Consider the following 26039-nt stretch of genomic DNA (forward strand, 5'->3'; position numbering starts at 1 on the left):
AACATGTGTTTCATGCAAGACAACCAAAGACTTTTAATGACCAGGATGCATTTTGCCAAGACGAATGAGCAGCTATACCACTTGCAAGAATTTGGGGCCTCATAGACAACTGTTACAAAAGACCGTATGCTGTCATTGATGCTAAAGTGGGCAATACACAGTATTAATAACTAAAGGTATGCAAACTTTTTAACAGTGGTCATTTAATTTGTTTACTTGTTTCCATGTTTGGTTTTATGATTGTGCCATTCTGTTATGACCTGCAGTTGAATATGAATCCTATCCCAAGAAATGAAAAAAATGCGTTTTGCCTGCACACTCATGTTTTGATACAGACTGTATATTACCAATTCTCCAAGGATATGCAGACTTGAGAACAACTGTGGTTGTCATTTTTGTGCACATTGTATCTGTGTGCTTTCGTTTTAGATGTCCAATGATGTAAATTGTATCCATGTGTGGCAATTTTCTAATTATTGGCTTAGAAACACCAGCTGTGTGCTAACATTTCATTTTGGTTAGCATAAGAGAGGGTTATAGCAACTGTCACATTTTTTATTTTTTCCATCTGTGTCCCATTGCAGAGATTTCCCTTCACTTCCTATCCCATAGCCAAACAGGAAGTGAGTGGAAATTCCTGCAAAGAAAGGGATTTCGTTGGGGACCCCCAGGTTACCAGAACTAGTGTCCTCATTGGAAGATTTCTCCTCTAATACTTTTCTGGGGACAACACAAAATTTGGGATTTTCTTTTACTTTCACTTTCAATAATTATGCTAAATAGGACAAATAGAGAGGGTGAATCTCCCTAATAGGGACACAGACAGCAATACAACCTGACAGGTGTTCTAACCCCCTTTCACTCTATACAAAACGCGGAGTTTCACCCAAAAATGGAACTTCCGCTTTTCGGATTCCTATCCTCCTCCGGTGTCACATTTGGCACCTTTCAGGGGGAGGGGAGAGCAGATATCTGTCTAATACAGGTATTTTGCTCCCACTTCCGGGCATAGATACCCGAGCCACCCGCGGGTATGTACGCCACTTCCGTCGCCTTCTCTGTCCCCCCCCCACTGTCTTCTGGGAGACACACAGGTCCCAAAAGACAGCAGGGACCAGTGGGAATGTGCAGCGCGAGTTGTGCATGCGCAGTAGGGAACCAGGAAGTGAAGCCGCAAGGCTTCACTTTCTGATTCCCTTACCGAAGATAGTGGCGGCAGCACCCGAGAGACAAATTGGCTTCGGGTGCCGACATTGCGGGCACCCTGGACAGGTAAGTGTCCTTATTTTAAAAGTCAGCAGCTGCAGTATTTGTAGCTGCTGACTTAAAAAAAAAAAAAAATCGGCGGAGCTCCGCTTTTACAAGCTATTGCTAACTTACTGAGCTGTGTTTTCCACCTTACATTATTTACAATGTCTAAAAATGTAATAATTCAGGCATTGAAAGCAATTAAAAGCCTGGTAGATTCTTCAAACATTTTACTATTCTGAAGTGTGATTAGACTTTACAGAACCAACAATTTTTCTGCTAGCTAGCAAATAAAATCTTTTATTGTGTTAAAAATTGAAGCTCAAAAGTGTAGTACAACCTTGATAACTAATCTCTCCTTTGTATGTTGACTAAATTATGAACTGGACTGCATAGAAAGCTAAGTTCTTTAGTTTATCTGCAGAGCTCCTGTGTGCTGTAGATAAGAACTGGATGTATGACCCTCACCTAGCCCAGTCTAGTTTGCTTACCAGTAAATAGCTCCATTTTTGTTGTTAAATATTAATCCAGGAATAGGAAATGTCTCATATCTCTAATTTGTCAGATGTGGCAGCAATGAATTTTATTTTTATTTACTCTTAAAGTGGACATGTCATACACAGTGTTTCGTGCATTTGAAAAACATAGCACAAAATATATTACCTTTACAAGGATTGGAAAAGATGCTTTAATGCTACTCATTTAGCTAGTTTTGCTAAAGCATACATAATTGCATTAACATACATGGTTCCCACAATTCACTCTCTTTATACTTTACTGTATATATTTACATATACAGTACATTTATTTACAGTACACGTGTTTGCACATTAGGGTTGCTATTAGCAGCACTACTCTACTCTGATCAAAATGCACCCAGGTAAGATGCTGTAGTATGAGTAGGCTGCATGATTTATTTTACTAAGTGTAAAAACCAAAAGGATTAATATGCGTTTCACATTGTCCAAATTGTCTCAGATCCTGTTGGTAAATGATATTTAATATATAATCCAGAATTGCATTCATTTCAGCAGGCCCATTTCTATATGTGCAAGGTCTCAGAATTATTAGTCTGGTATAGCGAAACATTTAAGTCATATAGGTTGCTCAACAACCCAGAGAGTGCAAAATCTGGTGCAGCCCTGCATAGAAACCAATCAGCTTCCAGGATTTTTCATCAAAGTTTAATTGAACAAGCTGTTCAAGTTAGAAGCTGACTGGCTACTATGTACAGCTGCACTAGATTTTACACTTTCCAGTTTTAGTAAATCAACCCCAATAGATCCAAGGCATGTTGCATGTACACTGTAAATGGTAAGACCAAACTTTTTTTTGTATTGATGGAGTAGGAAAGGGTAAGAAACTCTGGTGAGATTTTTATTTCTGTATGTAGCCCACTCCATTTGTCTTGGGAACATTCCCCTCTGGTATTGAATGATCAAAAATCCCAAATCTTAGACTTATCTCAGGAACAGGAGGGGAGGGGTATCCTTCAAATGGGGATAGCTGTTCTGGTGAAAACTAAGAGGGCACTATTCCTCACTTTGAGGTTTACTCTCACTTTTGCTTCTTGGACATTGCAAAAATAAAATCATGTAAAGGGTCTTAAACTGTTCCCTAATCTATTCAATAAAGTTTTGGCTTTACATACATTTAAATGCTGTATCTCAGATCCATAAGTATAGCAGGTGCATAGGACATGTGGAATCGGGTGACAAGGGCCTTATGGTGATCGTCTCACTGTTTTTTCCAGGACACACTGGCTTTAGCAGAATTCAGTGCACCTGATAGACTGTTCTCATGAGGCCCTTGTCGCTTGTTCCTCTTTTGACCACCAGCTACATTGCAGGATTCAATTTCTTGACTATGTTTTTTGGAAACTATCCTGTCTGTGACTTACTTAAAGTGATTGTAAAGGCTTGCTTTTTTTTAAATAACAAACTTACCTCCTCTGTGTAGTTGGTTTTGCATAAAGCAGCCCAGATCCTCCTCTTCTCTGGTCCCTCTTTGCTGCTCCTGGCCCCTCCCTCCTTTGAGTGCCCCTCAGCCAGCAGCTTGCTACAGGGGGCACCCATGCCAAGTCAGAGCTCTGTGTATCCATTCAGACATGGACCCCCGACCTGGCCCCACCCCCTCTCTCCCCTGATTGGCTGACTGACTTTGACAGCCGTGGGAGCCAATAGCGCTGCTGCTCTGTCTGAGCCAATCAAGAGGAGTGTACTGGATGGCTGAGGGGATCGTGGACATTGCTGGAGAGAGAAGGAGCTCAGGTAGGTAATTGGGGGTTGTTGGGGAGTCTGCTACACACAGAAGGCTTTTTATTTTAATGCATAGAATGCATTAATATAAAGAAAACCTTCCTCTTTTACAACTCCTTTATCCCCTTTCTACCAGCGACTGATATTAGCAGCTCCCGTGGGCCCACCTTAGCATGCAGGCTGGAAGTGACAGCTGGGGTCTATCGCTAGGTCCAAGAATCGAAACAATCAGCTCCTGGGCTTCTGGTCATTCTAAAGACTGCTCCATAAGAGTGCTCAGTAGAACCAAAAGCAAACACAACACTTGTGTGTTGTGTTTATATCGGAAGGGATGTGACACTGCGAATAATGTCATAACACTTCCTGTTAGTTTGGAGGCTTGGGCAGAGCTACTATAGATCTCTCTCTCCTCTCCTTTAAGCAATAGATCACTGCTATAGCAATCTGGCTGTTAGAAGCCACCGATGGATCACCTTAAGAAGTGACCTGCTTCTGTGCAGCTGCATGGAGGGTCTGGATCTGGATCCAGACCCTACATGAAGAAAGAATAAGCAAAATCAGAAAGTAAAACGAAAGAGAAAGATAAATAATATACAGTGGGTGTATGGTATATAAATACACACTTGTTAAAAAGTTGCCATCTTGCTAATTTGTGTCCTCATTAAGCTGACTTGATCTTCTCTCAATGTTATGCTAAATATTTACGCAAACCATTTTTACCCTCTGTGTACTTCTCAATTTAGTACTGAAAGCGGGATAAATCTCTCCTAAGAAAAATGTGAACATTCACTCTAAGCTTTACCATTCTGCTACATTACATAAAACTCGCACTCTTATAAAAACATTTTATTCAGCAAACTTTGTTGATCATATATTGGTGTAAATATAAGGGGGTGCGCAAATTGCGTAAACACTGCATTGGGAAAAATGATAGGATAGTGCACATTTTCTATAATTATTTACTATTTATACGCATTAAAGCCATGCCTGTCCCTCAAACAAATACAAACAATGTATATTTCATAAATGTAGAACTGAAACTTTGCTCAAATAAAAAAAAATGGTCTGGTTCTTAAATGAATATTAAATCTCCTTCATAGTCTTGCAACTCTGAAAAGGGGGTCCAGCTGAGAATTTTAGCTGAATTTTTAGGTGCAAGGTTTTTGGCTAACTTTGGAAAGACAGTCAGATATAATTTGATTAGCTCAGTTTAATATACTATGCACATGAATGTATTTATTATATGTTATTATTTGGTTCATATATATGCAGTTTCAGTTCTGCATTTACGAAATATACAGTTTATATACCCTCTTATATTTACACCAAGATATGATCAACAACGTTTGCTGAATAAAATGTCTCTACTCACTAAAAAGGAAAATTAAAATACATTCATTTGTCATTTACTCCTTTAAATTTACCTTTATCTGGACTGCAGTATTTATAAAGTTTAACCTGAAAATGGAGTGACAGGTTTTGGGTCTGTGCTTATGCAGGCAAGATAGAGATTCAGTACATAACACCTTACCCATACAATGTAAAAACAAAGAAGAGGAAGTGCTTATAAACCTGCCAACCTTTGGACCTCACTAGCCCTGCAGATTATGACAGCAAATAGAATTGGTATCGTAAAAATAGGACATTATCTCTTTATGGAGAGGAAGTCAATTATACAGACTGACACATCAGGATGTGATGTGGGTGGCAGTCTCTAACCCTTAGTGGTGACTGATGCCAACAAAGCTTTGTTAAGCAGCTATGTTATGTTTTGCTTTATTATCTATACATTTTTGCACAGTTTGTAATCGACCACTTGTCTACCACAGTACGTTTATAAACGCCATGGTCATGGAAGACAAATGGTTAAAGTAAGCTCACAGCTGTTGCTGCAGCTGTGATCTTGATACCGACTTCAAGAGAGATGCCTGATCACTTATACAGGGCTCTCAAACAGCTTTCAACGAGTAAGCACGAGGAACTTGGGGAACATCCATTACCTGTTCCCTCCTGCGACTAATGACCCCAGAAGGGATGTGTATTATGTCACTTTCAGGGCCACAGCTGTTATTCTTCAGCTAGTGCAGAAAAGCCTGCAGTTATTCCAACACAATTTGTGCTTGAATAGCTGCATTGTAAAGCAGGGGAGACATGGGGGTTTAATAGACCCCCAATGTCTCCATAAAGAGGACCCATCACCTGCCCATGCTATAACATAGGAGGCTTGTTAGCCCTCTTGTGATGGCAATAAAAAAATAAAAAGAATTGTATGAAATAAATAAAATAAAAAAAGAACCTCCTGTAACCCCTGCACACACCCCAAAAAGCGCAGCATAGGGCGAGCATGTGTATGTAAATATTAGTCACATCATGTATGTTTTGTCAGCAACAACCATATGCTTATTATTGAGACATTAGAGTATTTTGGAGATTTTTCCTTAAAATGCACCTGTTCTTGCAGTATAACTTTTTGAGGAGAAGTCCTTTAAATAAAATGAAAGACATTTCATTTAACTTGATATATATGTTGAAATAAAAATGTTGGGGATTTTAGTGTGTCTGGGCAGTAAAACTTGCTATGGTGAACACAAAATAGACTCCTATATATGATTCAAAATCCACTAGGGGGCAGTTGATACAGTGTTTCACAAAATCCACTAGTAGCCACAAGACAGAGTAATGTTATAAAATTTGCCCTTTAGTAGAAATATACAGAAGATTCATTTTACCCAGTGAGCTTAGAAGCTTGGCTATAAAAGGCAGACACTGCATGTTATATCTGTGCCAAGTGTAGGGGAGATTTTCCTACCAGTGTCACAAACTATTGCAAAGGATCCATCTTAGGTTAAAACACCAACCTATGTGCTGACATTGAAAATTGGTGAGGGTGCAATGCTCACTTTTTTTTTTTTTTAAATGGACAGAAATAGACTGTTGACTTAAATTTTCCAAACTATCCAAAGAGTTAATCCTTCCTTTTTAGATGCCATACAGTAATTCAAACTAAAAAGACATATTTGACCCAATAAGATTAAAGTATAACTAAAGCATAACTAAAGGCAAACCTTTTTATTTTTTTTTAGTTTTGGGTTGAGTGGAGATGGTTTAGAAAACCTGTTAGGTTATTATTACTACGTCTGCCCCAATTAGAGAGATTCACCTTCTCTACCTGTCATGTTTGCTATTATGATTGAAAGTGAATGTAAAAGAAAATCACAAATTTTGGGCTGTCCCCAGAAAAGTAATAGAGGAAAAATCTTCCAATGAGGACACTAGTTCTGGTGACCTGGGGGACCCCAAGGAATTCCCTTAATTTGCAGGCTTTTCCCCTCACTTCCTGTTTGGCTATGGGACAGGAAGTGATGGGAAATCTCCCCAATGGGTCACAGATGGCAAAAAAAAAAACTATCTTACTGTATACAAAATGAAAAAAAAAGTTTTGCCTTAAGTTTTACTTTAAGAAGCACTGAAATAAAGTATACCATTGCTCGTTGCTGTCTTACAGTGCTAAAAGCCCAGCATTGCTGGAAAAGTACAAAGGATGGCAGAAGGGGATATCACCACTTTCAGCGCTGTGACTGAGAAGTTTAACCTCCCAATGGGAAACTACAAGCAACCAAGGCTTCTATACTGCAGAAATGGAGGATTCTTCTTACGCTTACTTCCAGATGGAGTGGTGGATGGAACAAGAGACAGAGATGACCTCAACAGTAAGGTTACAGGCAAAAGTAGACAATAAGCTGTTTCTTAAAGTGTATCTGAAGTCAAAATTATATTTTTCATTTTGGACAGAGTGGGATTGGGATTAGAACACCTGTTGTTTGTTACTGTTGTCTGCAACCACTCTGTTTGTCCTGGTGTCGTGGGACTAGATGTGTGCGTGTGTGTGTGTGTGTGTGGGGGGGGGGGTGTATCTTGCAATGGAGAAACACTCACTTTGGGATTTCTTGGGGTCAAGGAGACAAATTGGCAAACAGAATACTAGACAGCTACACAATTTTAAAAGGTAACAATAATAATTTAATAATGGTCATCTGTGTAAGTAGTAGGTGATGGAAGGATGAAAACATAACAAAATTACGCAAGATACAGTACCGTATATACTTGAGTATAAGCCGACCCGAGTATAAGTCGAGGCCCTAATTTACCACAAAAAAATGGGAAAAACTTAGTGACCCGAGTATAAGACGAGGGTGAGAAATGCAGCAGCTACTGTAAGTGGAAAAAGAGGGTCAACAATGCCCTTCTGCAGCTGTATACCTCCCTGTGTCCTGTGTATATGTGCATGTGTCATGTGTCCTGTGTATATGTGCATGTGTCATGTGTCCTGTGTATATGTGAATGTGTCATGTGTCCTGTGTATATGTGAATGTGTCATGTGTCCTGTGTATATGTGCATGTGTCCTGTGTATATGTGCATGTGTCATGTGTCCTGTGTATATGTGCATGTGTCATGTGTCCTGTGTATATGTGTCATGTGTATATGTGCATGTGTCCTGTGTATATGTGCATGTGTCCTGTGTATATGTGCATGTGTCCTGTGCATGTGTCGCTGTGTACGTGTACATGTGTCCTGTGTATGTGTGCATCCTACCTGTGTCCTGTGCATGCCTCCGTGTGCCGCTCTGCATCCACCGATCAGCGTGTGCTTTTACTATTCGGCGGCCATTCACTGTTCAAAGGCCGCGCCTCCTCCTAATCCGTGATAGACAGAAAGCTCCATTTCCCAGCAGTCAGCGGTCAGCCTATCACAGACATTCTCTCATCCTCATACCATGGATGAGGATGAGAGAATGTCTGTGATAGGCTGCTGGGAAATGGAGTTTTCTACCTATCACAGATGAGGAGGAGGCGCGGCTTTTGAACAGTTAGAGGCTGCCGAATTGTATGTAGCACACACTGGCCGCCGTCTGCCTGCATGACACACTGATCATGTAGGCAGATGGCGGTGACTCGAGTATAAGTCGAGGGGGCACTTTCAGCCCAAAAAAAAGGGCTGAAAATCTCGACTTATACTCGAGTATATACGGTATATGTTTACAGTAGCAAAAACTGTGGTTCAGAGAAATAAAAACCCATTTATTCTATGGAGACTCTACAAAAAGGGGTTGCACTTAAAAATTTGAAGAAGATTTTTAAACATTCTAAAAATATTTCACTTTTTGGTATATAATCTGCATGAAGCAGCTAGGGTTTTTTTTTCACGTTAGCCTCACTGCATTATTATTTATTAGCTTAATTTAATGTATTGATTTTTAGTCTATTTTTAATTTCCTTTAATGAGATTCTCCAAAGTCATGTTTTCCTAAGTTGTTATCAACTAAGAACCAGGCTGACCCGTCACGCCCAGGATTCCTACTCTGCTTGTTCTTATATCAGTTCTGGAGCACTGGATTTTTACTAAAGTAGGGAGTGGGCAGCTTAAGCTTAGAGATCAGCACTTTCTTTTTACTCTGTTACCCTGTACTGCAATCTGCTTCTTCTACAAAGTGTACTGTCATTTATCTATAGGATACCTGCACTTTACCAGCAACAAAAGATGGACTAGATCTATCTGCTGCTGATGCTGCTACTAAATACGCACAAGTGCTTTCATAGATTTGTGTAGGAGCATATACATGCTTGCTTCATAGCTCTGTTAAATCGGCAGGCCAGCAGGCGACTGGTTGCTGCCTGATGTTCTTAAACCCTATAGGGCACAGCCATTGTGCCCATCCTCAAATCCCACCTTTCGGGTCAGCAGAAGTCTTGGTATTATAGGTTTAAGAGTGAGCTTCCCTAGGAGGTGAGGAGAACAACATAAAATATATATATAAATCTTACCCAGATGCATGGCAGTCACTGGAAGCTTTCCTGTTTAAGACAGTCTACACAGGCAAAAAACAATTTCACAAACTAAGCTTTAAAATGGTCACAAATACACTTATGCATTGATCTTCATGTAGCAAACTATAGGAGTTTACTGTAGACTGTATATTTTCAAAAGTTTTCTCAACTAATTTGGAAAACAGCAAAAATTAGAACAGGTGTGAGGTTGCCGCTGACAACACTCTTCATTCCCCTAATTTTTCACAGAATATTTTATTTGTTTACAGAAAAATTAATCACAAATAGGTTTCTTTTCTGTACTATGGTATTATTTGAATAACATTTTCTCTTTTAGTTCAGTTGCAGCTAAGTGCAGAAAGCATTGGTGTGGTTTATATCAAGAATGCTCATACTGAGAATTACTTGGCTATGAACGAAAATGGCCTTTTATATGGATCTGTAAGTATCAAGTAACACCTTTTAGAAATATATTGCAATGACCGTTTTATAAACATTTACATCCAGTTGCTATGGGACCTGGCAGTGGGAGGGGGGCCAGATGGGAGGCTTTGGGGCAAATTAAATATAAAGAAATGTATGCATCTGAAAATAGCACATATCCAGTACTGTACCATTGGGGAACCCATCTACCGTATGGATTGTGTTAAAATATATGCATTAAAGCAAGGTGCTTTTATGCCCTAAGGCAACCTGTTCATTTTGAATAGGATGACAATGCACTTTGCATTGCATTTTCCACAATGCAGCATGCCACAGGTACTTTGAGATACTCTGCACTACAGGTGCAGTGGCAGCTACTGTGCAATGATCAATTTATTGTACACTAACGTCCATTGCTGTAACGCACATGTTACTGCAACTTGTCAGTGTGAATGGACCCATTAAGTTGGAAAGGTGTACACTGACCACCTGTCAAATCTCCAGTTATTTAGAGCAAATATAAGATGCACGTGAGAAGCCTTCAGGACTGTCATTCACAGTTTTCCCTTGCTTTCTCTGGGCAGCAAACAGCATCCAATTAGCTACTGAAAAAACTACTTATTGTCTTAGCAGTACAGCCTTGTCTTTATTCCCATCTGGTAGTACAGTGCCTTGCAAAAGTATTCAGCCCCCTTGTCTTTTTACTTTATAATTGGCATGTACGTATGTATTCACCCCCTTTGTTATGAAGCCCATAAAAAGTTCTGGTGCAACCAATTACCTTCAGAAGTCACATAATTAGTGAAATGATGTCCACCTGTGTGCAATCTAAGTGTCACATGTTCTGTTGTTACATGTACACACCTCTTTGAAAGGCCCCAGAGGCTGCAACACCTAAGCAAGAGGCACCACTAACCAAACACTGCTATGAATACCAAGGAACTCTCCAAACAAGTAAGGGACAATGTTGTTGAGAAGTACAAGTCAGGGTTAGGTTAAAGAAAAAAAATATCCAAATCTTTGATGATCCCTAGGAGCACCATCAAATCTATCATAACCAAATGGAAAGAACATGGCACAACAGCAAACCTGCCAAGAGACGACCACACACCAAAACTCACGGACCGGGCAAGGAGGACATTAATCAGAGAGGCAGCACAGAGACCTAAGGTAACCCTGGAGGAGCTGCAGAGTTCCACAGCAGAGACTGGAGTATCTGTACATAGGACGACAATAAGCTGTGCGCTCCATAGAGTTGGGCTTTATGGCAGAGTGGCCAGAAGAAAGCCATTACTTTCAGCAAAGAACAAAATGGCACGTTTTGAGTTTGCAAAACGGCATGTGGAAGACTCCCAAAATGTATGGAGGAAGGTGTTCTGGTCTGATGAGACTAAAATTGAACTTTTTGGCCATCAAAGAAAACGCTACGTCTGGCGCAAACCCAACACATCACATCACCCAAGGAACATCATCCCCACAGTGAAACATGGTAGTGGCAGCATCATGCTGTGGGGATGTTTTTCAGCAGTCGGGACTGGGAAACTGGTCAGAGTTGAGGGAAAGATGGATGGTGCTAAATACAGGGATATTCTTGAGCAAAACCTGTACCACTCTGTGTGTGATTTGAGGCAAGGATGGAGGTTCACCTTCCAGCAGGTCAATGACCCCAAACACACTGCTAAAGCAACACTTGAGTGGTTTTAGGGGAAACATGTAAATGTGTTGGAATGGCCTAGTCAAAGCCCAGAACTCAATCCAATAGAAAATCTATGGTCAGACTTAAAGATTGCTGTTCACAAGCACAAACCATCCAACTTGAAGGAGCTGGAGCAGTTTTGCAAGGAGGAATAGGCAAACATCCCAGTGGTAAGATGTGGCAAGCTCATAGAGACTTATCCAAAGTGACTTGGAGCTGTGATAGCCGCAAAAGGTGGCCCTACAAAGTATTGATTTTAGGGGGAGTGAATAGTTATGCACATTGACTTTTTCTGTTATTTTGTCCTATTTGTTGTTTTCTTCACAATAAAAAAAAGAGAACATCTTCAGAGTTGTGGGCATGTTCTGTAAAAGAAATGATGCAAATCCTCAAACAATCCATGTTAATTCCAAGTTGTGAGGCAACAAAACACGAAAAATGCCAAGGGGGTGAATACTTTTGCAAGGCACTGTACATTGGATGTCACATCGTCAAAGGAGAGATAAATACAGCAGACATTAGTTTTTGCTTTAACCCTCAAGACAATTTACAATTACCTTAGGCCTGGTTCACTGCAGTTTGGCCACAGTGCAAAAACTGTATCTGCAGTTTTTGTGCTACTTAGCTGTTTTTAGATGCGGTCCTACAGACTTCTATTAGGTCTTGCTTTTTTGCCACATTTTCTGGAAGCTTACCAAAAGTCCTGCATGCTGCATCTTTGGAGTGCTTTCAGAAAATGCGGCAAAAATTCATGACCTAATAGTAGTCTATAGGACGCAGCTAAAATGTGGTAAAATGCATGAATACCACAAATAGATACATCTGCGCCTTGGCCAAACCGCAGTGCGCCAGTGTGAATCTGGCCTTATACAAACCTTTTAACCATGGCTCACTGTATATTTGCAGAACTACAAATTAAGCGTTGGGCATACAGAGTTAATTTCAGAGTGCTGTCTTACGCTGTATAAGAAGCTTGGAAATGCCATGTGCTGGAGGATGTACATTAAAGCAGAACTACACTGCATTGGAGCACCACAAACCAAAAATGCTATTTAGTTCATTTTTAACAGTCAAAGCAAACTCACTTATCCATCCATGCCTCCATGCTTTCTTTTGCTGAGAAATCCCTTTGAAAAACACCCCCTAGCATTTTTATGGATCAAGGGCAGATGATTCATATAGCATTTACAGTACTTCCTGGAATTCATCTGCCCTTAGCTCAGGAATGCAGGCAGGGGGGTGTGCTTAGCTGAAAAAGCCCCTCCTGCCCTGCTGAAGACTTCTGGGATGTATGACATTGTTTGCCTTGATCTGGAAAGCAGGAAGTAACTGAAGACATGTAAATGAAAAAAGCTCAAACAAGTAAATATGATTTTATTGCTACTACAAGTCTTGTTATTTTTATTTAACCACTTCAGCCCCGGAAGATTTTACCCCCTTATTGACCAGAGCATTTTTTGGGATATGGCACTGCGTCGTTTTAACTGACAATTGCGCGGTCATGCGACGTTGTACCCAAACAAAAAATTGATGTCCTTTTTTTCCCCACAAATAGGGCTTTCTTTTAGTGGTATTTTATAACCTCTGCAGTTTTTATTTTTTGTGCTATAAACAAAAAAAGAGCGACAATTTTGGAAAAAAAGCAATATTTTTTACTTTTTGCTATAATATATATCCCCCAAAAATATAGAAAAAAAACTAATTTCTTCCTCAATTTAGGTAGATATATATTCTTGTACATATTTTTAGTAAAAAAAAATTGCAATAAGCGTATATTGATTGGTTTGTGCAAAAGTTATAGCGTCTACAAAATAGGGGATAGATTTATAGCATTTTTATTATTCATTTTTTTTTTTTTTTCACTACTAATGGTGGTGATCTGCGATTTTTATCAGGACTGCGACATTGCGGCGGACAGATTGGACACTTTTGACACTGTTTTGGGACCATTGACATTTATACAGCGATCAGAGCTAAAAATAGCCACTGATTACTGTATAAATGTCTGTCACTGTCACTGTATAAATGTCTGAGACTGTCACTGTGACTCAGGAGGGAATGCGTCGTGTTGGTGATCTATGCTGCTGCACAGTGTGAGTCAGTTTCATGAGTGTGTGCGGACTACTCTAATTTCTTGCCCTCTTGAGTCCTGCCCCTGAGCTACTTACTTACTACATTGTAAATAAAATAGGAATATATTATTTGCCCTAATATCTACCTTAAATCACATTACTAATTGCATATTGCACTTGTTTGTAGCCTAAATACGGAGATTTGCACTAAAAACTATAATTTTGTAACTTTTGGAAATGATAGTAAAAACCTGGCTATACCAGTAAATTTTGGGTGTCATGTAAGTAAATTTCAATCTGGTAGGTTGGCAACACTGGGATGGGCTCACTAGAACATGACAGAGATCCCTGCTCCCAATGAAAGGGACCAGAAGATCTCTGTCATGTCACTAGGCAGAACAGGGAAGTGCCTTGTTTACATAAGCACTACCCTGTTCTGCCTCTCCTTGCCGCGATCGCAGGCCACCGGCAGACATTGTTCTAGAAGGACCCACATAAAAGGGTTTATCTAACCCTTTAAGGAAATCGCGTTTTCTGCACATATCTTTGTATGTATGTGTGTGTGTGTGTATATATATATATATATATATATATATATATATATATATATAAAATTCTTTATATAATTCAATACTGAACATACTTTTTTCCTGTACTCACCTTTGAATTTGTAGATAATATACTATGTGCAAATTATTTTGTATATATGCGTTTTTAAGCATTTTTTCAAATAAATAACATGTTTTTATAAAAATTTCCTTGGTTCGCCTTTAAAGTCCCTTTTTACCGGGAGGTACAAGTGTCCCTTTTATCAGGGTCCTTCTAGAATAATATATTTTGGAATGTTGGCAACGCCCTATTGAGAATTCAAACTTTCTCTTTGTGGTTCACCCATATATACCAGCAGACATTGAGTCCAGCCATGCTATTGTGCCAACAAACGGCGGTCAGAAAGGGGTTCAAATGTTCAATGGCTATCAGACTACTTCGTCCAGGACATGCTTGCTCTGGAGGTGAAAGGTGCAAAGTTTTTAGAATTTTTTGCCAAGGCCTCTAAATGTTGGTGCCAATGATGTCTAATGAATTACTGAGGAAACTGAAGGTTAAAAGTTAATTCCCTACTTTGCTGCCCCATCTTCTCTCTCAATTTCTATTAACTGCATTGTCCCCTATTAGGGTTGCTAAGCATACTGATAGCTCTTATCTGCTATCTGTCCTTATTGTACAGTAGGCATACTTTAGTTTAAGGTCAAGACCACATATTGTGCCAGGTATTACAGCGAGCAAAATCAAAATTTTGCTGCAGGGCTAAATACTGTATTTATGATTGTGAATGGTGGAGAATGGACCATCCTCTCAAATGCTATTTGTCTTTACTAGAAGTAATCCTAACTTCAGACAATTTTTTTTAATAAAAATAACCCTATACCAAACGTAATCATTCTAATCCACGTGTATTATGTGTATCAGTTGTGAGAAGAACATTACAATGATCAAAAGTGGTTTCATTAATTGCAAAGCACCTCCTATGGTGACAGAAATCTGCAGCCGAAGCATATTTTAAAGACATTCCAGACAGAGCCACAGTAGTGAGGCCAGGGAAGCATCGGTTTCAAGTGCAGACCAAAAGCATCATTTTCTTAGCCAGAATCTTTCCTTCAGAATTGCCATCCAGCTCCTCTATATATAACATTAAAGTTTAGTTTCCCACAAGCAATAAACTCAGTTTTTTGTTCTCTGTCTTTTCCAAGATGACAATGAATGAAGAATGCCTGTTTTTGGAGACTATAGAGGAGAATAACTACAATACGTACAAGTCAAAAAAATACTCTGATTCCAACTGGTTTGTTGGCATTAAGAAGAATGGGACATGCAAACGTGGTTCACGGACTCACTACGGCCAAAACGCCATCCTGTTCCTTCCATTATCAGTGTCAAGTGACTAGAGATTTTCAGCCAGCACCGACGACTGATCCGCTTTCAAATTCATACTGTTACATGTTATTTGTGGTATTGCTGTAAACTATTATATTGTACTTAAGGCCAAATCAGTGTATTAACAGGAAGCGCTTACAAAACCCCAATCTTACAGTGTGGCATTTTCATCCCAACTGGAGTATTTATGGCCATGCTGACTATAGTCTGGGGAAAATCACTTTATAAATTCATTAAAAGCATTGGGCACAGGATGCTAATCATTAAAAAAAAAAAACCTTTGCTATTGTGTTATTGATGGTGAAATAGCTGTGAAAAATAACAAATGATTATGTTATTCAAATGTCTAATGAGCCAGTGGCCTTAATTCATCAGGCTGCAATTTCACTTGAGATGTGCTAAAAAGTGCTAAGCCCAACTGAACGTCCAATGCAAAAGTTCACCTTTACCAAAACTGCAAGGGATGTCTGTAGATAAAAACAAGCTGCACAGCTTTGACCAAAATTGAATGCTCCAGTCATTTGTTGGCTTGGCAGTTTGGTAGAGAGCATAAGCCAATGGGGCAGTTACCATTCACAGCATGCCTTGAATGTAATTGTTTTGGAAAACCAATACATTTATGGGTTTAGTTCTGCTTTAACGACTGCTGGTTCAATCATAATTCAAATACTTACCTGTCCATTGAATCTAGCACTGTCTTGCTGTGACCTGCTTCATGCTGCCATTGCCTGAGTCCCATGCCACCATCTTCCTTTGTAACATCATCAGTAACTGTCTGCCTTTACTGGGTTCAGTGGCCAGCCCCCCCAATGACACACCACCAAGCATGCCCTCTTCCCCCTCCATCTGCTGAATGGAAGCCTATTCCTTCTGACATATGTGATGTGTACACCAGGATGCTCAACATGTTATTCTCTCCTAGGCAAGAATGTAGAACAGGGGGTGGGCTGGAACGGAATAAAGGTAGGTAAGATAAAAACGTTAAAAAAAAGTATATTTGGGCACCATTTAGCACTTCTTAAAGTGGACTTTCACTTAAACATGAAAGTCCCCTTCTTCCCTCCCTTCTTTAACAAATTTGGTGTGTTTTTAATTTTCTTTCTGGGAGCGAATATCCCACGTAATTCTCACCTAGGTAGTTTGCCCCCCCACCACCACCACCACCCGTAACCTTCTGGGACGCGTCACACCCACCAGGAGGCTGTAGCACCAGTTCCACAGCACAGGTACAGTGAGGAGCTGGCTCTGAGACTATGGAAAGTCATATCCAAGAAGGCTTAGAAGAACACAGTGCTGAACTTCAAGGGCGGGTAAATAGGCAGTGGTAAATGCTGACCTATAATTTGTTAAAGAGGAACTTTTATTTTTTATTTTTTTTTAAGAGGTGTTGCAGCTCGCAGAATCAAGGCCAGTGGGTTGATTCACTAAAGGGGTAGAGAGTGTTCATTTAGCAAAGTGAATGTTTGCTAAGCTTAGTAAACACATTGAAGCTGTGCTCAGATTAATACAAAATACCTTTTAAGAAAAAAAAACTTGTTTTCCTTAAACATGATTGGGTATTGAAAATGAACACCGTTATACCTTATCTATAACTGAACAGTTTGTTCTTCTTTAGTTAAACCCCTATGTTCACTTTGCTTAGTGCAGGGTGAAATTGTATTCACTTGGAATACCCAATTATGTGCACGGGATATTTGCTAGAACCTGATTGGATTTGGATGATTGATGTCCACACAGCTTCATCTTATTCACTAAGCTCGTAACTCATAAGCTCATTTGAAATTGCAAATTCTCTACTCCTTTAGTAAATACAACCCATTGAAATGATTTTTAGCACTAAATAAAAGATTGATTATGTAACAAAGACACTGACACTGTCCAAACTTTGTGAATGATGTAGTGATTTAACACTGAAAAACTTGTGTCAATTTGCAGTCAGTGCGGTTTCCTCGGTGTATGCTGGGATATTGCTATTATTGTAAAAATATTTTCAGAAGCAGAAGAGCAGCATTATCTGTGCTAGCTAGCAGACTGGTAATTAACCTAAGATAATGTAAATAGGCTGCCATTGCTGGATTCCTTTTAAAAATGTTAGTTGCCTGGCTGTCTCTGGCTTCAATATGTGAGTTACTGTCTGGGAACCGGCCATGTGGTAAGTAAAGTCAGAACTAACTACAGATTTGTTTCAGATCAGCGAGTCAAAAAGTATTAAAGTTTATGGGTTGGCACGGCAGCAAGGCAACCTGGATTTTTTCAGGACTGGTCAACAATGGCAGCCTACATATTCTCTCAGTACATGATTCCTTTAAGGCTCTCCACTTTTGTGTCTGCCTCAATGATGGCTACTTGCTGTACATACAGGCATAGTAATTATGACATGTGTTATCTAATTGCTGCTTCCAGTGGCGTCGCTAGGGGGTGGCTTTTGTGGCTATAGCCCCGAATCTGGGACCCATAGCCCCGAGTCTCTGCAAGGGTCCCCAAGGGGAGGGGAGGCTCTCTAGGGACCCTGATGTAAGTGGGTGGGCTCTCTGGGGACCCTGATTTTAAGGGGGAGGCTCTCTGGGGACCCTAATGTAAGGGGGGCTCTCTGGGAGCCCTGATGCAAGGGGGAGGCTCTATGGGGACTCTGATGTAAGGAGGAGGCTCTGGGGACCCTGATGTAAGGGGGGGCTCTCTGGGGACCCTAATGTAAGTGGGGGGCTCTCTGGGGATATACACACACACACACACACACGTACATTACTGTATATACATGTGTATGCCCGCCCATGCATATGACTTTCTTTACTAGGCTGCTATGGGCTCTAGCCCCAGATCTTTTGTAGACCTAGCAACGCCCCTGGCTGCTTCTATTCAGACATTGTTTTTAAGTTTTTTTTTTGTATAGGTGAAAAGACAACACTAAAAGAAGCCATTAAGGGCGATAGTGTGGAAACTGCTATGCCTTTGGTACTATAAATGAAGAATGGAATCGAAACTCATGATTTAGATGTTCTTGTAAGAACTATGTCATTAAAAAATAAATAAATAAATAAATAAAAAAAAAAGCACCTGAAAAAGAAAACTGTTAAAGTGGTATTAAAACCAAAAGAAAAAATGTATTAGGTGTGGTGTCTGCATTCATTTTATTTTTTTAGGCTTTTCCCTCTACATTCACCTGGTGATCTGGCCAGAAACACACCTCCTGTATTAGGGTGTCTACACTCTGGATGACGGAGCATGGGGGGCGCAGCAGACAGCAACAATGTCAGTCTAGGGGAGGGGAGTGTTAGATGTACTAGCAGATTTAGATACACTAACAAATTGAAGCCAGGCTCCAGCTAGTACTTTATAAGCAGTTACAGTTTTTTCTTTTGGGATAAAGGTCTTACATTGTAAGCACCCCTGTCACTGTTAAATGGTTTGTCTCATCCCTGTGTAACTGATACATCTGCTGAGCTTGTTCTTTTGAAAAACAGACTTGCTGGCTGGATCACCAGGTGAAAATAAAAAGAAAGAAAGCCTAAGAAAAGAAAACCAATGCAGCCATCAACATCCAAGAATTGGTAAGTTGCAATGTAATAATTGTTTGCTTTTGGGTTTATTGCCGCCTTAATACTTACCTGTCTGGTCACCTGTCGAACAACTATAAGCAGGCAGCAGTCTGTGGGCCAAGGAGATAACTACAGACAGAATCAATGATGGTCCTAAAAGCATGGTTAGTAGCTAGGGAGATAAAACACACACATGACAGACAAAGCTTCAACATTTCCAGGTAGAACTAAAGCTTGCCCAGTCCCTACACATTCCTATTGGCCCACTGATATAATGGACTGCCTCACTGGCTAGTAGGAATGTGCAGGAGGCAAGGTGCGGGAAGGTTTCAGCACCATCAGGACGTGCAGTAGCCTTGCCTGTAAGTATGGCCCAGCATTCCAGCAAAGCAGGAAAAGAAAAATCTGCTCACAGCGGTAAAGTTCAGGGACTTCTGAGTAGCTGCACTTCAAACCTGTCAGCAGTTTTTTGTTTTCTCAAGGTGACAGAACCATTATCTATACGCCAGTCACGTTTTATATTTCTAGTTCTTATTTATAACAGGCCTAAATTTTATAAATCTGCTCCAGTGACTTAGCAGAGTTGGTGGGCTATGGGGTCCCCAAGAGTTGAACATAAGAACCAAAGCCCTATTGTAGTAATATGGAGATGCCACACCTCCTGCCCACTTTCACTGCTAACTGACATTGTGCTATCAGTCTATTAGGCTGGGTTCACACTGGAACACGCAGCGGCTCACAGCAGGAGTCCAATGTGGCTCCGTTCAACGTTTCAGGACCGATTTCAGCCCAAATTTTTGGCTGAATTTGGACCTGAAACAGACCAAAAGACACTCAGGGCTCCTGTGCAAATCGCACCGGAGCCGTTACGGAGATACGTGAACTAGCTCTATAGAGAGCCGGTCACAATCTCCTGCTGTCCGAATTGGATGCTGAAAAAGCCACATACAATTCGCACTACTGTGAACCCAGCCTAAATGTAAGCAGTACTGAAGGCTATATAACCAGATCCGCCGGTAAGGGGGTACCATCGGTCCTCTTGTAAGGGGCCCGGGCCCTATCAATTTACCAAGGGGACCCGGACAGCTTCATATTACATTATAATGTGCAGGCAGTTTTCAAAGCATGACCGGTTTCTAGAATGTCCATAACATTTTCCTGGGCCCCTTCATATCATCAGAGGGGCCCAGAAGGCTTTAATAGAATAGGAACTATTTGTTTAATTTCAGCTCATAGGTATCCAGACTAGCATCTTTACAGTTTAAAGTTCTGCTCCCGGCTGGCAGAGAGATATGCAGGAGATGCCTGCCTGCCTCACTCCCTCAGGAACTCCTAAGGGCAGAGGGTGGGTTTGCAGCCAGCGGCGTGTGAGGGCTTGTGGCGGCCAGGTGCACTTTGTACAGCTAGGAAACGTTATCTGGAAGGTGGCGGCAGGCAGTGTTGAACTGTAGAGGTTGCACACCACAACTGGTAATGGGTTTGATTTACTTAAGCTGGCCATACACCATACAATTTTCTTATTCAATTTTCTTTAGATCTACCTTCAACTATGTAGTATAAGGGCCTGTCTAATTGCATACAAATTGAAAGTGTTTAGGTTTGACCTCGTATTATATGGTTTTGGTAAATCTAAAATAAAGTTGTACAAGAAAATTGTATAATATATGGCCAGCCTTAGGCTGAATTCACACCTATGCATTTTTAGTGTTTTTTTGCATTTTGCAGATTTGCACTACAGAACATGTTCCATAGGAAACCACGTTAAATGGACCGTAGTGCAAATCTGCAAAATGCAAAAAGCACAACAAATGCATAAGTGTGAATCCAGCCTTAAACTGGAGACTGGTTTCTATGGAGAGCTGCACCAGATTTTGCAATCTGCTTCCAGGTTTTTTTGTTAAAGCTTAAAGGATCACTAAAGATAATTTATTTTTTTTAAATAACAAACATGTTATACTTACCTCCACTGTGCAGCTCGTTTTGCACAGAGTGGCCCCGAACCTTGTCTTCTGGGGTCCCTCGGCGGCTGTCTCGGCTCCCCCCCGCAAGGACTCAACACCTTCATGCGAGCTCCCTCGCATGGTGTTAAGTGCTTGTGGGCGCACTCCCGTGATCCAGCCAGCGGCCATAGCTGCTCACTGTATCACTCGGCCCCGCCCCAGGCGCGCCTCGTCATTGGATGTGATTGGCAGCGCGAGCCAATGGCTGCACTGCTTTCAATCCATCAACTGTAACCAATCAACGGCCAGGCTGAGCGGCAAAGAGGATGTCGGGGGCGAGCGTGGGACTTTCGAGGGGTCAGGTAAGTAAAACGAGGGGGCTGGGGGGGCCGGTATATAAAATGCATTAAGGTAAAAAAACTTTTACCTTTACAACCCCTTTAATTAATCAAGTTGAAGTTAGAAGCAGATTGGCTACCATGCACAGCTGCACCAGATTTTGCGTGCTCCAATTTTAGTAAATCAACCCCATTGAGGTTCTTTCATCTCTGGTATAAAGAAATAAAGAATATGCCAACATTGTCAGAAACAGTGGAATGCTCAGTCCAGAGTGTACATGGTACATGGTGGGAACCCTTCATGTTACTACACAAAAGGGGTCCGGGATAAAATGTTGTGGCATTGTTATTATAACTACATTTACTGTATTGGAATGATAATTTATATTTATAATATATGTGAATTTATAGAAGATATACAGTATATATATATTGAATTTAATATAAGCTTATCTGAAATCTGTATGGCTAAATAAAACTATATATGAAGTAAAATGCATCCTTTTTTATTACTGTGATTGGGCAGTGAGGGTCTAATTTCTGGTGGCATTTTCTACACAAAATTCTGGTTACTGCAAAATAAGGGTTGGATTTACTAAAGTGTAAAGGGAGGTGAAGTGCATTGAACCAAACTAAAGCAGTATATATTTTTCCAGGCAGAGGTGGCTCACTAATTAGGCAAATAAGGCGGCCGCCTAAGGCCTCCCTCTCCCGGGGGCCTTGCGGCTGCCTAATATGCCTAACACGTGTGTGGGAGTTGCAGGAATGTCCCCCGGTCGGTGTCCCCGTTTTGCATCCGGGGCCGCACCTCGTTTTCCCCACCCAGGGGCGGACTGTCACTGACCACTGCCCAAGGTCAGAGGGCTAGTGGGTGGGACCATGTAATCCTCTCCCCCGGCTCCTCCCTCCTGCCATGCACTGCGGATCTCTGGCTATGTGCAGAACTTGGATAATGCACAGCTCCCCCGGCTCCCCGATCTCCTCTGCAGGGTGGACGATCTGAAATGGAGGAGGACCTGTCAGAGTTGACGCCCGTCGATCATCCAGGAGCCAGTCTGCAACTAACAGCCTCAAAGTTACAGTCCTGCCTGTGCCCGACACTGACACATCCCGACCTGTGATGTCACCTCCTGACTGAGGGCGCCCCGAGAATTACCGCTGCCTTCCGCCCCTGTGACCTCACACACTGCCCTGAGTGATGATATGCATGCAATCCGGCATATGATGCCACCTACTGACCCCATGCTATCATAATTATTCTCCTCATCACCCTGTTCCTGGCATCCTACCTTCTGTAATACTTCCCACTGTCAGCTTCCTACCAACTTACCCCTGTCATCATCTCCATCCTCATCCTAATCCCCCTGTTCCTGGCATCCCACCACCCTACCATCATCTCTGCTGTACCCCACTGCCAGCTGACTACCACCTCACACCCTGTCATCATCATCCCCTACCCCACCTTTGACATCCTACCACCCTGCCTCCTGTCATTATCATCGCCATGTACCCCACCTCTAGCATCCACCACCCTACCCCTGTTATCATCCTTATCTTCAGCCCCCCCCTGTACCCCACTGTCAACTGCCTACCACCCCACATCATCATCATCCTCCCTGTACCCCACTGTCAGCTGCCACCACCCCACATCATCATAACTCCCCCTGTACCCCACTGTCAGCTGCCTACCACCCCACGTCATCATCATCCCCACCGTACCCCACTGTCAGCTGCCTACCACCCCACGTCATCATCATCCCCACCGTACCCCACTGTCAGCTGCTTACCACCCCACATCATCATCACCCCCCCTGTACCCCACTGTCAGCTGCCTACCACCCCACGTCATCATCATCCCCACCGTACCCCACTGTCAGCTGCCTACCACCCCACGTCATCATCATCCCCACCGTAACCCACTGTCAGCTGCTTACCACCCCATGTCATCATCACCCCCCCCTGTACCCCACTGTCAGCTGCCTACCACCCCACGTCATCATCATCCCCCTGTACCCCACTGTCAGCTGCCTATCACCCTACGTCATCATCATCCCCCCGTACCTCACTGTCAGCTGCCTACCACCCCACGTCATCATCACCCCTCTCTACCCCACTGTCAGCTGCCTACCACCCCACGTCATCATCATCTCCCCCTGTACCCCACTGTCAGCTTCCTACCACCCCACGTCATCATCATCACCCCCCCTGTACCCCACTGCCGACATCCCACTCATCAACATCCCCATCATCCTTCTGTATCCCACCTCTGGCATCCTACCACCCCACCCCCTGTCATTGTTATCTTAATCCCTCCTGGTACTCCACTGCCAGCTTCCTACCACCCCACCCCCTGCCGTCATCATCCCCCCCCATATCCCAAACCTGACATCCCTACCACCCTGCCTCCTGTCATTATCATCCCCATGTAACCCACCCCTAGCATCCACCACCCTACCCCTGTTATCATCCTTATCTTTATCCCCCACGTCCCCACCTATAGCATCCACCACCCTACCCCCGTTATCATCATCATCTTCATCCCCTGTACCCCGCTGTCAGCTGCCTACCACTCCACCTCATCATCATCCCCCCAGTACCCCACTGCTGACATCCTACCACTGCGCCTATTGTCATCAACATCCCATCATCCCTGTACCCCACCTCTGACATACTACCACTCTACCTCCTGTCATTATCATCCTCATCCCTCCTGTAAACCACCTCTGGCATCCTAATATCCTACCCCCTATCATTATAGGGGAGATATGATCTCAGCCTCTCCCCAATACTGCCACCATCACCCATCCTGTCATCCAACCAACTGTACCCAACCAGTTGCATCACACACCATAATACTGCCCTGCCACCCAGTGACCAAACAGTGAGTGATAATGATAAGCAGTAACCCATAGCAACCAATCAGTGAGCAGTAATAATGTGCAGTAACCTCTAGCTGTCATGGTTATGCAATAGAGTTTTGTCTGTCAGCTTACCTGTCTCCATGTGTTCATCACTAAAGACCAGCTGACTTTCACCTGACTGCTTTTATAAACTCTCCTCTAGCATGGCTCCACCCCAGCTCCTATCTAAGGAACCCTATATTAACCTGTGCACTGCAAGCTAGCAGTGCTGATCAACATTCGTGTTCACTTGCTGTGTTTCCTGCGTCTGATTCCAGTTACCGACCTTGGCCTGTTCTCGACTATTCCTGTCTTCTCGTGACCCTGACCTTTGGTGTGTCCCCGACTATCCCTGTTTGCCTGTGATCCTGAACCTTGGCGTGAACTCTGTTGTCCTTGTCTGCTTGTGGCCTCCGACCTTGGCTTATTCCCTTACTATCCTTATCCTCCTGTTGCCTACTGTGGGTGTGAGCTGGGGGACCCTGGGGGTCGCGACCTGGAGCCAGTTGCAGCCCAGTCCATCCTCACCACTAGAGGCTCTGGTGAACACCTGCTGGCTCTTAGACTCCGCGCCCCAGGGAATCTTACACTCTAACCCCGGTGAGATCCGTGCTGGTGTTCCAGCGGCCCTGCCTTTCTTACCACCCTGACTCCCATCCGCAGCAGTCAGCTGTAGGGTCCACTACCTTGCGGTGCACTCCTGATCCCAACGGTGTGCATCTGTCACCTAGCCTCAAGGTGACCTGACACTAGCAACCCACCAGTGAGCAGTAATAATGTGCAATAACCTCTAGCAACCAGTGAGTAAGCTGTAATGATGTGCAGTAACCTCTAGCAACCCATCAGTGAGCCGTAGTAAAGGTGCAGTAACCTCTAGCAATCCATCAGTGAGCTGTAATAATGTGCAGTAGCTTCTAGCAACCAATCAGTAAGCAGTAATGATGTGCAGTGGCCTCTAGCAACCAATCAGTGAGCCTGGAGAAATCACTGAGTGTGAACTAGATCTTTATGTTTACATTATTAAAGTTTTTTTTAGATAAGTCTATGCGCATTTGTTTTTTTGGGATGTTGGGATGGGAAGCGAAATTGCTAGGGGTGGGGGCCAGGAAAATGCTTGAATTATTTTTCCCATTATGGGCGTGAGTGGGGCCTCATGTCTAAGATTTGCCAAAGGCGTAAATGCGTACATTCGTAAATTTGTACATTTGTAAATTAGTGAATTTGTAATATAGTAAATTCATAAATTTGTAAATTCAGAAATCTGAAATAATAATTAACTAATAATAACTTAACTATTATTAACTATTAAATTATAGGTATTGTAATTTCCTTTCAAATTTGGCTGTTAGTGAACGTAACACATACAAATATATCCGAAGTTACGAATTATCAGAAATAACGAATGCCGTATCCAAACAAATGGAACGTAATGAATTAATAATAATAAATAACAATAATAATAATAAAAACTTTTTATTATTATTTTTTATTATTAATTTGTTCCATTCCATTTGTTTAGATGCAGCATTCGTTATTTCGGATTATTCGTAACTTCGGATAAATTTGTATTTGTTACGTTCACTAACAGCCAATTTTGAAAGGAAATTACAATACCTATAATTTAATAGTTAGTTACTATTTCAGATTTTCGAATTTTCGGGTTTTTGGATTTTCAAATTTCGAATTTACAAATTTCCGAATTTTCTAATTTGCAAATGTACGAATTTACAAATATACCAATTTTCTAATTTACGGATTTACGAATGTATAAATTTACGAATGTACGAATGTGCGAATTGCGATCATAACGAATGACCCGAAAAACGGAAAAAAAAAATAAACGATGAAACGAAAATGAAAACGAACA

The 26039-nt window shown here is 41.8% G+C and overlaps 1 protein-coding gene across 6 annotated transcripts in view; it reads left to right on the top strand.

The window, feature by feature from the left end:
- FGF1 (fibroblast growth factor 1) overlaps positions 1-21767 on the top strand; it is a 301496-nt gene extending 279729 nt beyond the window's left edge. For all 6 annotated transcript variants that reach the window (XM_073620644.1, XM_073620641.1, XM_073620645.1 and 3 more), the window contains 3 exons: positions 7012-7216; positions 9670-9773; positions 15275-21767. In XM_073620644.1, coding sequence (XP_073476745.1) covers positions 7048-7216; positions 9670-9773; positions 15275-15469 — 468 coding nt within the window. In that variant the 5' untranslated portion in view covers positions 7012-7047 and the 3' untranslated portion in view covers positions 15470-21767. The remainder of the gene's footprint in view (positions 1-7011; positions 7217-9669; positions 9774-15274) is intronic.
- The last annotated feature ends 4272 nt before the right edge of the window (positions 21768-26039 follow it).

This window comes from Aquarana catesbeiana, linkage group LG03, assembly GCF_042186555.1.
Source record: "Aquarana catesbeiana isolate 2022-GZ linkage group LG03, ASM4218655v1, whole genome shotgun sequence".
Lineage (NCBI taxonomy): Eukaryota > Metazoa > Chordata > Amphibia > Anura > Ranidae > Aquarana > Aquarana catesbeiana.